Source organism: Mustelus asterias, chromosome 14 (assembly GCF_964213995.1).
Source record: "Mustelus asterias chromosome 14, sMusAst1.hap1.1, whole genome shotgun sequence".
Lineage (NCBI taxonomy): Eukaryota > Metazoa > Chordata > Chondrichthyes > Carcharhiniformes > Triakidae > Mustelus > Mustelus asterias.
In genome coordinates, this window is record NC_135814.1 from 44647603 (window position 1) to 44662958 (window position 15356).

The 15356-nt window shown below is 41.4% G+C and overlaps 1 protein-coding gene across 1 annotated transcript in view; it reads left to right on the plus strand.

Annotated features, from left to right (window-relative positions):
* pla2r1 (phospholipase A2 receptor 1) overlaps positions 1-15356 on the plus strand; it is a 127903-nt gene that overhangs the window by 103300 nt on the left and 9247 nt on the right. The window contains exons 23-26 of the mRNA XM_078228257.1: positions 3827-3977; positions 6291-6529; positions 6635-6803; positions 9854-10015. Coding sequence (XP_078084383.1) covers positions 3827-3977; positions 6291-6529; positions 6635-6803; positions 9854-10015 — 721 coding nt within the window. The remainder of the gene's footprint in view (positions 1-3826; positions 3978-6290; positions 6530-6634; positions 6804-9853; positions 10016-15356) is intronic.

Sequence of the window (15356 nt, forward strand, 5' to 3'; positions counted from 1 at the left end):
GTGACTTTACCTTTACCTAGGCTAACTTGAATATAGATCTGCCTGTGCCAACCCTTTCTGTGCCTCAGCCAAGTGCATTCTGCCTGATCTAACTTGAACCTGCCACGGTAAAGTCACCATAGTCCCTCAAAAGGGGAAAGCCCTTTGGCTTTGGCAAAGCCCTTTGGCTTTCCCCTTTTGAGGGACTATGGTGACTTTACCGTGACTTTATGGTGACTTTCCCTTTGACAGAGAAAGCTGACTGGTAATGATGTAACCAGATGATCACCACACCTCAGATGAGGAGCAAGGTTTTGCTACTGGGTTTTCAGATGATGGTCACTCCCACCGGCTCAGTGTTTTGCAGCCTGAGAGTTCTGACAGTACAGGCTGCTGAATAGAACACCTTCTAATTGTTGTCCAAAAATAGTAGCCACAAGGCCCTAACCCAAAGATTTTCAGAATCAAGAAATAAAGATTCCATTTATTTATCTTTAGGCTGCAAGGCCTTCCTAATGGCCTTCTCAAATCCTCCAATCTGAGTTGGCCCAGGTGTAAGACCTAACTTCTGGGAACATTTCTCAATGATGTGCACTTGCAGGAAAATAGAAGGTCCTGACAAGGCTCCCCACCCTATATGCATAGCTGCCCCAGACTTGCAGCTACTTCCTCACCCTCGGGAGATCATTGGGATATTCTTGGGCAATATAAAGAGGTGAGAAAGTGGCAACAATAATTCTCAACCATTTTTCTTGAATAGATATGAAGAAAATGAAAATATACTTAGTTATGCTTGCCATATTGTGGTAGAAATTTGTATGATTCATGAGAAACGCAGAGCTACAATAAACTTCCAAAACAAGGCTCCACAAACATTTGATTTAATTGTACAGACTAGAATTCCTCATGGTTTAATCCTTGATTTATGTTGCTAGCTGATCTTAGAGGGGTCAGTGGTAGGGATTATATACTTATCTCAAGTGCTTTGAATTAGGCAAGCACAGAACATATTTGAAGAATCAGTCAGCTTGATGCTTAATTTAGGAAAATCAACATTTCTGTCTGTTCCCCTGAACCCAACTGTAGCATAATAGTCATATCCAATTCCAACAGATATTTGATTTTGCTAAAATCCAAGGAGTAATTAATTGTGCCCATACATTGGCCTAGATGAACAGGAAGAGGTTCAATTCCATTACCTTATGAATTAAATCAATGCCACTATCCAGGCAGTTTTCATTATACTTTTATTTCTCATCAGTCATCCATATCAGGTTTCCCTAAATGCAAATATAGACTAGAAGATACTTCCTGGGAGACCTCCATTGAATTCCAAAAAGTCCATCAGTCAACTATCTCAATTAGCCTTGCAAATGCCAAAGCATCTCGTAAGAGTAGAAGGTTAGGTATTTTAGCACAAATAACATACAGGGATTGATAACAAAACACAGTCTTCATGTTGGTTCTTCTCCCTCAAAGAAATGGTGTACCGTTTAACTTCCCATGACTTTCCTCAAAGGAGAACAGGGAATCCTCCTGTCCAAAGCCTTGGTCAAAGAGGTGGAATTTAAAGAGGGTCTTAAAAGAGAACAAGGGGATGGAGCGGCAGATGTATAAAATATGCATAACATGCATATAACATAAATGTATGTGTGTATAATTATACATTGCTGTGTAAGCTGGTGTTGCTTCATGCGACAGTCCTGACTGCACATTAACATTGACTTTTAAAATCATGACGCTTTCAGTAATTTGTTTTTTTAATGGCAATAATGATATCAGAAACTGAACTGCTGCTTTACAGATATGATATAATAATATACAGAAGCTGCTGTTTAAAGTTCAAATGTATAATTTTCCAACCTGTCAATGTATAGAGCATGTAAATTACCTGAACACTGTAAATTTCCAAAATACCACAAAGGTGTGGGGATAAAAATTCCTCAATGCCAGCAGCATGTTGGATGCGTCATCCTGGTGGGACCATAAATAACAGGATTTCACCAAGCATGTGATCAGTGGCCAAACCTTGACTGGGCCTGGGATGGTAGAATAGCCATGCATAGCCATACATAGCCCTTTGAAATGCCCTTGATGCTCGTCCCTCCAATACCCAACAGCTCAATTGAATGATCCCAGCATACTGGTTTGCTCAGCAATGGAAGTGAGGTTATTTTACTTTGCTGCTATTGAGGATATGAATCCTTTATCATGAAGTGTTCATTCAATTGGAAATAACTTATTTGTGCTGTGGGTGGACTGCATTTAGTACTTTTAGTCGTTTGATTCATTCACTTAACATCTCATGTTCCTCATTATAGATTGCAATCTTCTCAAGTAGATGGAATGGGTACTAGCAGTGGCAGATTTATACCTACATTGATCAGGCAGGGATGATGTAAGACTTTGGCCCTAAACTGTTATTAGTAGCAATTAACAATTTCAAATTGGAAGATGTGAGTTTAACAATATTTCTAAAATACAGGTTGAAAGATTTTTCAGCTTAGTTTACCTTTATTTAGCTTATTTATTGAACATGTTATTTGTTCTGCTTAGTTCACATATTCAAGGATTAGAGTATTTTTGCAGATTTGCTATAGTTTCCTAAATACTCACGGAAAAATATTTAATCTTAATGACAAATCACCTTTCTGGAAATGCAAATCCTGCCATCTAATGCCTTGCTTCTGAATCAGGGTTGATATCTTAATATTATGAAGGCTGCCTACCAAAATGTAATAATTATTTCCCCCTCTCAATTCCTAACTCTTAGTTGATTGCTATTGCAAACCCCCACTCTAACCAATTCACAGATGGTATCAAACGCTGGACAAGGGAGAGATGATCAAACTTTTTGAGGTTTTTCCGAACCAGGTTTCCAAAATGGAGCAAAGACATGGGGTGAAAAAATCTTCAATGTCAGCAGCATGTTGGATGCATCATCCTGGCATTTGACGAAATTTATTTTTTTCAAATTTTTATTCAATCCAAATCCAAATTCCAATTGAACCCAATTCATGGTTCCCAGAAGGGAGACAAACAAGTTCCAAGCTGACAAGATGAGGCATTGATCCCATCTTGGGCTTGACCTGATGCTGCATCTTAGCCAAAAGGCCGAGATGGCTTTGAAAAATTGCATAAGGCGATGCCTCGGTCAAACCTCATCAGCTACCCTGATCATTGACCCTACCCTAGCCTGGGAGATAGACCTGCCTCATCATTGACTCTCCCCTCCTAGCCTCTCCAATACCCAACAATCTAAATGGAATGAACCCAGCATACACATTTGGTCAGTAGAGGAAGTGAGGCCTATTTAGGTGGAGCAGTTCAGGCCTGAGTCCTGGACCTTTGGGCCCAAAGGAGGACCGCAGTATGAGTAATATCAGTCTCATTATAAATGGGGTAACTGCACAGCAATTATATTTTTTTGAGGTTATCTGAAAAGCAGCTTACTAGAACTGTTTTCTTATCTATCGTTCTCTCTATTGGAGGTGTCCAAGATGAATCACACTGACAAAGTTACCCATCCGACACTTATAAGGTGACCCCTACCTGACCCTGGTTACTCAGTACACTCAAAAGCAGAGGCCACTATTCTCACTTCACTACTCTTCTGCCAGCTGAGCAAGGAGTTGACAATTTTTGACCACCACTATCCAATATGAAAGAGCTCTTAGTACTTACTCAGCTTTTTGGTTCTTTTTAGCATAATTTACACACAAAAATCTAAGGATAGATAATTGAAGTTCTTTATCCTTGAATATCTCCTTAAGGATGTTTAAATAAAATATTTCTGAAACATAGCTAATTATAACAGCTAACACTTGTAAACTTCTTTGTTTTGCAGAATTCAAAACATCTTAATAGCCCTATCTTACACGAGGAGTCGAAAAGGTGTGCTGTACTATCTAATAGCCATGCTCACCATTCCACTGGCAGGTGGTACACAAGAACCTGTAATACTAACAATTATGGGTTTTTTTGTCAAAAATACCCAGGTGAAGTTCTTCAGAGAAATCATTTTAATAGTTTTTAATTAATAAATACGTACTACATTAGCTTTGAGGCATGGAGTAGCAGTGATCCATTACTTCAATATTTGAAAATTGAAATCTTAACAAAGATCATATTAAACATGTAGCTATAGCTATGGTGAGCTGTTGTTATGTCCGTGATAGTCTAGCTCTGAGACACAAAGATTGAAATTATTCTTTGTTTAGTAAGTGTATGAAGCGAACCTATTCCTGAAGACACTGACAATCTTGTGCTGTGGTTTATAGATGTTCGTACAGCTTATTCTGAAAATAGCTCAATTTCTTGGCTTATTACAGTACGTGTTTTTACTTGAAATAGTTCCACACAGAAGTTACAATCCAGATAAACCAAAAGGTGCACCATTTTTTTTTATGTCTTTATATTCAAAAAGGAAATAAAGAAATGATCTGGCAATAAAGTCCTATTCATAGAATCCCTACAGTGCTGAAAGAGGCCATTCGGCCCATCGAGCTTGCACCAACAACAATCCCACCCAGGCCCTATTCCCGTAACCCCACACATTTACCCTGCAAATCTTCCTGACGCCAAGGGGCAATTTAGCACGGTCAACCCACTTAACCTGCACATCTTTGGAGTGTGGGAAGAAACCAGAGCACCTGGAGGAAACCCACGCAGACAAGGGGAGAATGTGCAAACCCAACACAGACAGTCACTCGAGGCCAAGAATTGTACCCAGGTCCCTGGCGCTGTGAGGCAGCACTGCTAACCACTGCGCCACCGTGTGCTACCCAAAATCTGCTTCCCTGACCGGGAATCGAACCCGGGCCGCAGCTGTGAAAGCATCAAATCCTAACCACTCGACCACCAGGGAAGGGCTAAGGGGCTATTTCAAGAGGCTAAAGCAGATATTTGGGTGCAGCAAAAGAAATAAAGCCTGAAATCCAAATCAAAAATAACATTGGTGCTGGGATTTTCTGCCCCCGATTGTTTTGGGCAAGTTTAGCGATGGGAGCGGAAAGTCTCACAAGAGGCCTAAATCTCATTTTATGCTGATGTAAAAGTGTGACTTGATTGTTCCACCCCTGCCAGTAATGCAATGGCATTCATTGGGATCATTTCCATACATTAACATTTCATTATCAGGCCTCTGTGATTGAATCATTCCCCTCAATAAGAAAGTCCATTCACATCGGTGTGAGAGCAGACCAGTGTGAATCACAACTGGCCTCCCAAGGCTTGCACAGAGGAGTTCAAGTGAGTGCATTGCTCAGGGGGGAGAGGGGCATGAGCGGGCACTATCCAGACAATGCTTAGACACTACCTGAGGGCAATGCCAGGGGACAGTTCCCAGATAGTGCCACAGGAGGGGTAATTGGGGAGTTGGAGTTTCCTGGTTAACATTTGTGCACTAGGTCAGTCTTTGAAAATGGCGCTTTATTCTTCAAAAATCTAGGTTGCTGGCCTGACCCACCAGAATGATGCCTTGGAACCCGCCCTTTGTCTTTTTATTACTAAGTCCAGGGCGATATGACAGAGAAAGCCACTGTAGGTGCTGACGGCTTCAATGCCACTTTTCCAACATGTTGTTTTCGGTGGAGAGACTCCGCTAGAGGGACGCTTTGATTGGGGGATGCACCGACATGATGCGGAAGGCACTGGAGTTACAGTTGGGGCGGTGGGGGGGATGGTGACAAAGACGCCAGGGCTGCATTGAGTCGGGGAGGGGGGATGGTGTGGTGAAGGCACTGGGGAAGCATTGAGGGGTGGGGGGGGTGGCGGGGGGGTGAGATGTGGCGGGGGGGGAGGTGGCGAAGGTACCAGGGCTACACTGGGGGGAGAAGGATGGGGGGTCGATGGCAAAGTGCATCAGAGAGGGTGGGGGGCAGATGGGGTGGGGTTCAGAGGGTATTGGCTTTTCTCGGAAAAAGGGGAATACTTTGGCCCTTGAAATGAGGAAGGACTCAGCAACAAGAGAGGAAGGAAGCCACATTTAAAAGCTCACCCATCCTGACGCTGGAATCTTCAGCTAATGGGCCTCTGCCTTCTCAAAGGGCCATGGAACTTCTCAGTACTGCACCAGAGTGTCAACATGTAGTGGGCAACTGAGCCAGACTTACAGTTCTTTTAATCTTCTTTTGCATTGTACTATTCAACAGTTTTACTAATGCTTTACGACCTGTATTTGATGGAATAATTTTTATCACATCTGCACAGGTTATAGAGAATATCTTTCTATCAATTATTCCAGTGCTCATTCATTGATCATGATCATCAGTGTGGTAAATATCGTCATGCTTGTTTTATTGTTTCTATAGATAAATCCATCCATCATATCAATACATCATCTGTCTATCCAAAGCTTGATACTTTTGCATATGGGAACTACACATACAAACTAATTAAGAAGAATCTAACGTGGTATGAAGCATTAAATGAATGCAGACAAAGAGAAGCTGAACTGGTCAGCATCACTGATCAATACCACCAAGCTTTTCTCACAATCATTGTGAATAAGCTTTCGCAGGCACATTGGATCGGACTTTCCAGCCCAGATGTATGTCCAAAACTGCACTACCATTAATAACTTCAATTTTGTTGAATAATTAGTGTCTAAAAACAAAGGCTATTATCCTATTAATGCTCTTGTCATTGTTTACAGGATGGTGAAAGCTTTATTTGGTCAGATGGTAGTGGCACTATATTTAGCCATTGGACAGAGGAAGGTCCTCACACATCTCATGATTGTGCGTTCATGGATACTAATGGCTACTGGAAGACTACTAATTGTGAAACTCAACTTCAAGGAGCTTTCTGTCAAACTTTGCAAAGTAAGAATTCAGCTTCAAAACCTTTTAATTCTGAGGTCTGGATTTTGTGAGGACAATAGTGATGAGGCCTGCAGTGCTCACTATTATAATGGAATAAATCAAACAGCAAAATCCAGCATCTGCTCATCAACAAAATAAACATAGAAATTCAGAAGTTGCTGTCTGGGGATAACCTGCTCCTGCACAAAATAGGTTGTAATAGTCTTCATTGATAGACTCAGGACCATCATGTCAGCTGGAGCAGAGGCTAGGAATAAAAATGGGTGCCAGTGGACTGGAGAACAGCTAATGTGGTTCCGCTATTTAAGTAGGGTTATAGAGATAAACCAGGGAACTACAGACCAGTGAGTCTCACGTCAGTGCTTGGGAAACTGTATGGATAAAGTTCTGAAGGAGAGTATCTATCTCCACTTGGAGAGGCAAAGTTTGAACAGGGATAATCAGCAAGGCATTGTTAGAGAGAGATCATGCCTAACAAATTTGATTCAATTTTTTGATGAGGTGACCAAGCGTATAGATGAGGGTAGTGCTTGGGAAACTGTTGGAAAAAGTTCTGAAGGAGAGAATCTATCTCCACTTGGAGAGGCAAAGTTTGACCAGGGATAATCAGCAAGGCTTTGTTAGAGAGAGATCAGGGTAGTGCAGTTGATGTAGTTTATATGGATTTCAGCAAAGCCTTTAACAAAGTCACACATGGGAGACTTATAAAGAAGGCAAATACACATGGGATACAGGGTAATTTGATAAGGTTGGTTCAAAATTGGCTTAGTTGTAGGAGACAAAAGGTGATGACAGAAGGCTGCTTCAGTGATTAGAAGCCAGTGTCCAGTGGCGTACTGCAGGGATTTATCACCTATATAAACAACATAGATGACAATGTGGTGGGTAGAGTTAATAAGTTTGCAGATGACACAAAGATTGGCTGGGTGGTTAACAGTGAGGTTAAGTGTCATGGGCTACAGGAAAATATAGATGGGATGGTCAAATGGGCAGATAAGTGACAGATGGAATTTAACCCTGAAAAGTGTGAGGTGACACACTTTGGGAGGAGTAATTTGACAAAGAAGCATTCAATGAACGGCATGACACTGGGAAGTTCTGAGGAGCAATAGACCTTGCTGTATTTGTCCAAAGATCGCTGAAGGCGGAAGGGCATGTTAGTGGACTGGTGAAAAAGGCACATGGGATTTTGCTTTTATCAATGGAGGCATAGATTATAAAAGCAGGGAAGTCACATTGGAGTTGTATAGAACCTTGATGAAGCCACAGCTCAAGTATTGTGTGCAGTTCTGGTCACCACATTATATAGGAAGGAAGGATAGGCTGAAGGGCCTCTTCTGCACTCTGTGATTCTCATTTTGCTTCTTCAAAGACTGTCCTGCCATCATAAAATTAGAATTGGGGATGTTTGCTAACGATTGAACAATGTTCAATATCATTTGCAACTCCTCAGATACTGAAGCAGTCCATGCCCATATGCAGCAAGATCTGGTCAATATCCAGGCTTGAGATGATAAGTGGCAAATAATATTCATGCGCCACAAATGCCAGGTGATGACCATCTCCAACAAGAGAGAATCTAACCATCTCTCTTTGAGAAATGCTGGCATTGCCAATGATGCCCACATCCTGAGAAAGAGTAAAAAAAGATCAAGGCTATTTTGAAGCACAGGCCTTATTTAAATAATATCAGAGAACTCACTGCAGGAACTCACCAAGGTTCCTTAGGCAGAATCTTCCAAACCCACAACTACCACCATCTAGAAATCATAGAAATCATAGAAACCCTACAGTGCAGAAGGAGGCCATTCGGCCCATCGAGTCTGCCCCAACCACAATCCCAACCACAATCCCACCCAGGCCCTACCCCCATATCCCTACATATTTTACCCGCTAATCCCTCTAATCTATGCATCCCAGTGTAACCACTGTGCTACCGTGCCACCCAGACAGTGTAGAAGAGCGTCAGATACCTAAGAATGCCACCACCTGGTCCCCTCCAGGTCACTCACTGTCCTGACTTAGAAATATATCGCGGTTCCTTCTCTGTCGCTGGGTCAAAATCCTGGAACACCCTCCCTAACAGCACTGTGGATGTACCTACACCTCCAGGATTTCAGGTTCAAGAAGGCAGCTCACCACCACCTTCCAAAGGACAGGTGGGCAATAAATGCTGGCCTAGTCAGCGACGCCCACATCCCGTAAATTAATTTTTAAAAAGAGCGATGGTGCAGTTTGGGACAGCATGGGGGCACAGTGATTAGCACTGCCGCCTCACAGTGCCAGGGACCCAGGTTCTATTCCGGCCTTGGGTCACTGTCTGTGTGGAGTTTGCACTTTCTCCTCGTGTCTGTGTGGGTTACTTCCAGGTGCTCCGGTTTCCTCCCACATTCCAAAGATGTGCGGGTTAGATTGATTGGCCATGCTAAATTGACCCTAATGTCAGGGGCATTAGCAGGGTAAATGTGCGGGGTTACAGGAATAGGGCCTGGTTGGATTGTGGTCGGTACAAACTCGATGGGCTAAATAGCCTCCTTCTGGACTGTAGGGATTCTACGATTCTATGAAAATGGATTGGGACTGGCAATAGCATCCAACCAGCAGAAAGTAATGGGGGTGGCCCATGGTAGCAGAGCACTGCTTGTCCTCTGCCCTGACCCCATATTTCTTCCCCATTGCCAACCAGCACTGCCCCTACTCCCTCACCACCCCACAAAATAAGTACCTTTCTGAGGCTGAATCCCAGTATAAGTGTTTGGAGGGTGCATGGTGTATAATCCACTCAATTATATCCTCAAATTGTAATCTATGTCCGTTTTAGAACAATTATTTGCCTATTCTAAGGCCACTTGAAAAAGCTGAGCGCTTTAGCTACCCAATGGCAGATTTCTATAGAAGTGGTGGAAGCTGGATTGTCAACATTAACTAGGCAGAAACTTGTAATGGGACCAGTTTTTCATTAACCACCATTTAGCCAGGTTACTATCGGCTCCCAGGTGTGAGAAGAAAGTCTGTGAACTGAATATTTCTAATTAATCTATTGTTTACAGCTGCAACATTGAGTTTCCCGGCTTACAAACTGAACTGCCCAAATGCAGATAAAGATTTGCCCTGGATCCCATTCCGTGGCGATTGTTATCTTTTTGACCTAGTTTTATACAATACTTCAAGCTTAACAATGGACGAAGCTAAAGAAGTTTGCGGAAACCTGGGTAAGACAATCCACCCTGAAAAACTTAGCATAAAGTCTAATATACTGTTCATGTTGGTGTAAATTTGAGCTGATATCGAGTTGCAGCTTTACAGTATTTCTAAAGTGGTAGCAAATTCACAAGGATTTGAATCATCCTACAGTTCCAGATCATGACTTTCATCTATTACACATTTTTGATGTATATTTTCTGCTGTAACAGGTTTTTGGCAGTATTTTCTGACAGTAAACATGTCAAATCCCAGTAACTTCTAGTCAACTTTCCCTTTCAGCTTATAAAGCAGAATTTTCCCATCCCGCGTGCCACGGGAATCGCAGCAGGCGGGACGTGGACCATGTAAAGGCCTGCTGACCTTGGGCGGGATTTTCCAGCCTTGGGGCGAGCGCGGCCGGAAAATCCTGTCCATAATCTTTCAGATGCTTTCATGTTCAGGGAATACAACGCTGAAGAGGCTGTAATTAGCCTCATGCCCTCCATTGTGTCAGTGACTTAAAAATAAAAGTTATTTATTTGGTGCATTTATTCCCCATCAAACACCCATTCATCTCTCACTCTAGAGTTGTGTATTTATTTTAATTGCCCCGTGACTGAAATTTCCTTGATTAGGCATTCAGATTGTACTGTTGCTCAATCACTCCACAAGCATGATTTGGAGCCCAAGACAAGGCTTGCTCTCTCGTCTTTCTGGTCCCACTTGCTAATCAATTTTCTCCTAATGCAATTTGCAAGCTGACTACTAATTTCTCCAATGGCCATTGTACCAATGTACCATAATCCAACCAGACCAATGTCATCATGATTGCCAAGGCTATTCAGTCATTCATTTTTTTCTCTACAATTCAACTTGCCTGTTTACTTACCTCTTAATTGAACCCTCCAATATTGTTCTACACAATGTTTACAGTTGAAACTTCCCAGCTCAGTTCATAGGATTGGAGCTGCTAAAATCAGACCTGAAACCACCTGCTTCCTCTTCCCAATCGCTCCCGGAAAGCTGCTACATCCTCCTTAATAGAACCAAGCACTGAGTGAATCCAACCCTGGGATCTCAGGTTGTACATTCATTGTGATCTATTCTTAAATATCCAGGTTTCCCCATATCACTGTTGGGAAATGCTTTTTATGCTCTGGGGAATGAAGGGAATTAATTTTCGTCACCTCTTCCTGTGAACAAATACCTGGAAAAGATGTTACCCCAATGACCCATTCTTTGCGCAGCACAAAGCAGAAATGTGGGCTGAGAGCTGGACAGAATACCTTTGACCAGGAAATTGCACGTTCAACTCAGACTGAAACTTGTGATGATACTGTGCTGTTAATATTTTTTTAAGGGGGACTGCTTTAAGGGGCAGTGTTTTGTTACAAGCAGTTGGTTTGTTTGGAAGGAATGCAGCAAATATTGAGAAAACAGGATAATTACTCATTTTAGCCATATGTGTTTATTTAGCTGAAAGGTTAATGTTTAATGGTGTTTTTTGATTAATGTAATATGGTGGGTCAGGTAAACCATTAAAAGCAAGGTCTAGTGAGCCTAGGATCAAACAAAAAATAATTAAGTGAGGTGAATTATCTGATAAGGGTGTATGTACCATGTTAATATGCTCAAACAGTATTTTGATAAGGAAGGAAAGCAAAAGGAGGATGTGTGTTGGCTGTTACAACTCAGAGTGAAGAAACAAACCCAGATAATTCTGAATTTGACATTCCTCAAATTAGTTTGGCCAATGGGGAAGTGATCAGAAATTGGGATAAATTACTGTTACCTTCTGGAGAAAAATCAAAATAACCTGAAAGAGTTATTACAATCACACAGAGCTAATGTGGGAACAAACTGGGCGATACCAAATTAATTGTGCATGCTGTAGATGTAGGAAATGCTGTTCCAATTGAGCAAAGGCCATATAGACTCATTCCACTCAAGTTGGCACATGTTCCGAAGGAGAACCTGATATTTGCTCAGTCTGAGATGTAACGGCCAAAAATCTTAATCAAACACGACAAAGCGCTGGTGAATGCTTATAAATCTCAGTTAATGAAGACACAAGGCAGATCAGTGCAACGTGAAACTGGCAAATGCAGAGAAAATTAAACAAGTTACTGGATGCTGATGTGAATAAGGAAAGTGAGTAAGGGTGGAGACAGATGCAGGAAATTTTGACTAATTGGGAATCTGTTCCTGAGTTGATGGAATTAATTAAGCATTCACTGTAGGACTTGTTGTCTATGAGAGGAATAATGTAGATCAGTCGGCTGTCATATGTGATCCCAAGATGGAGGTTGAGGAGCAGAAGTAATATTCTACCAGACAACCGGGCAACAATCTGAAATAAGCCTGTTTGATGAGAAGGTACCATCATTCCAAATGGGATGATGAATCTTTACAGCTTGCACAGATATGGATACCCAGAGAAACAGTACTGTTCATAGCTGAGGTTCGAGTAAATGACAATGGTTTTCGCAACAGCTTAAGTGCCACAATGATAGCTAAAACCGTAATTACAACAAATCCTGACACCAAAGAAGCCAATTTGTGAGTTAGGTTAGCCAAAGAATATGCAGAAAATGATGATGAAGATCCAGAACAAACAATTGATTAATAAACTACATTGGAACAGAAAGATATACTTTTATTTCCACGATTAGAGATTGTCTAATTTACTTCATCAATGTAGCTTGCTGGGGGAGAGAGAAATATGTAAGAAGGCTTTCTAACAGTTTCAGAATTCAGATTGTGTTGTAATTGACAACCCACTGGTGCTGACCAAGGATGCAGAAAAAGAAGAAAATCCTAACCTGAAGCTAAAATTGGGAGACTTTGGAAATACCATTTTACAACAGAAAGGGGAGTTGGACTACCTGACAGAGAAACTAAGGCGAGTTAAAAAGAAAGGGGACAGAGATAAAGTGATCCTACTGGAAGGCCCTGAGCACACACGTGAAGTTGGGAAAGTGTGCAAAGGGGCAGGTTCTCTTTGACAAATTCTGTGAACAGTTCAACCTTCTGGAAAAAGATTATTTCGTTTGACATTTTGGGACTCTGAAAATCAAAAGAACTGACTGGATTCAGCGAAGGAGATTAGAAAGCAAATCCAAAGTGGTTTTTGCCAGTTTGTATTCAATGTAATGTTTTACCCTCCGAATCCTGCCCAGCAGTCCAAGGACATCACCAGCATTCATTTACAATCATGACAGCAGAACCGGCCACGGACTCGGAATCAAAGCAGGACCAAGAACAGAAGGAGGCCTCTGAGAAGAAAGAGGAAGCAGCTGAACAATAGCAGCATGCCGAGCAAAGCAGGAGGAGAGGCCACGTTTGCAGATACTTTATCACAATTTTGATGAAAGAAGGGTGGAGCATTCAATATTGGAAAAGAAAGACTAAACGGGACTATAATATTGTTAAATTTGTATATTTAGATGTGATAAGATATACATCTTATAGAGTACTAATAGTGTGAAAACTAAAGGTTTTGAAAAATTAAGCCATCTTTTCACATTGTTGGTTCATTTTTTTAAGATGTGATGATATTATGCCATTAAAATATTTTAATTTTAAGGGGGGACTGCTTTAAGAGGCAGTGTTTTGTCACAAACAGGTGTTTGTCTGGAGGGAAGGCAGTAGATGCTGAGAAAGCAGGATAATTACTCATTTTAGCCACATATGTGTTTGTTCAGCAGAAGGCTTAGTGGGGTATTTTTTGATTAAAATAATATGGTAAGTTAGGTATACAGGCACAGTCATGTGATACTAGAAATGGGAGGAGCTAGGTTTGTAGCAGAAAAGCAGTTTCATTTTCATTTTAAAAACAGCAGTTGCTGACTGCAGCTGGTTAAAGGCTGGTTAGAGGCCTGGAGCCTCTCTCTCTCTGAAAAGCCCGCCCTGAAAGCTCCAAGGCAGTTGCGCATGTCAAAGCAAGTATGCCTGAATTTCTTAACTAATTTTAAAGTGGGGTTTAAGTCTACAAGAGAAATATTGCTTAATTGGAGCAAAATAGTAATAAGTTAGAAGTTATTACTTCTTTTCATGTTTAAAGATTGTTAAATAGTTAAGAGTTAGACTGTTTCATTTTTTTAGAAGTATATTTAAACTGTGTTATGAATAAAGCTTGTTTTGATTTTTAAAAATCCCTAATTTATCAGTGGAATCACTCCTGAGGCAAAGCATCCTTTCCTCACATTTAATTTTTAAAAATTCTTGGCGTCTAGTCTGGCTTCATAATACATCTTGGGGTTTATGATCTGGCACCCTAACAAACCGTTTAATATTGTAGTCACAAAACAGGAGTGCTTTTTGTATCCTGTCGGCTGCGTTTGATGGAGGGATAGTTTCAAGTGTTGAAAATGTCTAGTATAGTAGCCTGCAAGCCAACATTTTACCTGCAAGTAAACACCCTCAGAAGTCCCCAGTTCCTCTCAGAAAGCTGATCAATAGTCCTTGATTATATTGGCTCAGTCTTGTCATTGCCAGAGGAAATTTGAATAGTTCAGATGACCTTGCACTAGCCATCCAAGCAAGGACTCTTGCTCAAGTAGAACGGAGACTTTGAAAAGAGTTGAAAATACTTAAGAACTATTATAAACTGTGGCAGCTTTTTACAAATACCCAGAAAATGTTTTTTCTGCATTAATTTGAAAAACCAGCATGAAAAGAAACACCTCAATGCTCCAGGTTTTGGTCCTGGCAAGGGGACTTTGCAAATAATCTTGGAGCCAAGGTAAAGACTGGGATCTACTTAATCTACAGATTGATTGGGACCAGTTGGTTATTGCACCCTACAGACACCCACCTTGTTTTCTCAATAGTAAAATATTGCACACCAGCTAGAGTTGGAAGTGCTTATACAAATCACAGCACAGTTGGAATCATCAATAGAGTGCTGAAAACAACAGTCTAGCTTCCTGTATTCTTGCATAAGCTATCATTCCTCTCAAAGGAGAAGCAGCAATAATCAAAGAATGCAACTAAGCCTTGGGAAACTCAGACCTGCCAATTACTGAACATCAGAGGCAGTGGATGTTGGAAATCAGCAGAGTCAAGAATCGATGCTGCCCAGGTGGAACTCAGTTTTCCAGGCTGATAGCGAATATAGTTTAACCACAATAAGCATTTTTAAAAATAAACTCCCACCTTGGTGCTGTGAAAAGCAGTTTATCAAATAATTTCAACTCTCTTTTCTGGGGGACGTGGGAGTTGTGAGGCAGGTGCAGGGAGCCAGACAATGAAGGCTGCCAGTCTCCATTTTCCTGCATCCCTCCATGCAACATACCCTAACCCCTCCAACACTACTTGATCCCCTTTTCTTAGTCCTTCTTAAGTTTGAACTTTCACTCCAATTCCCTG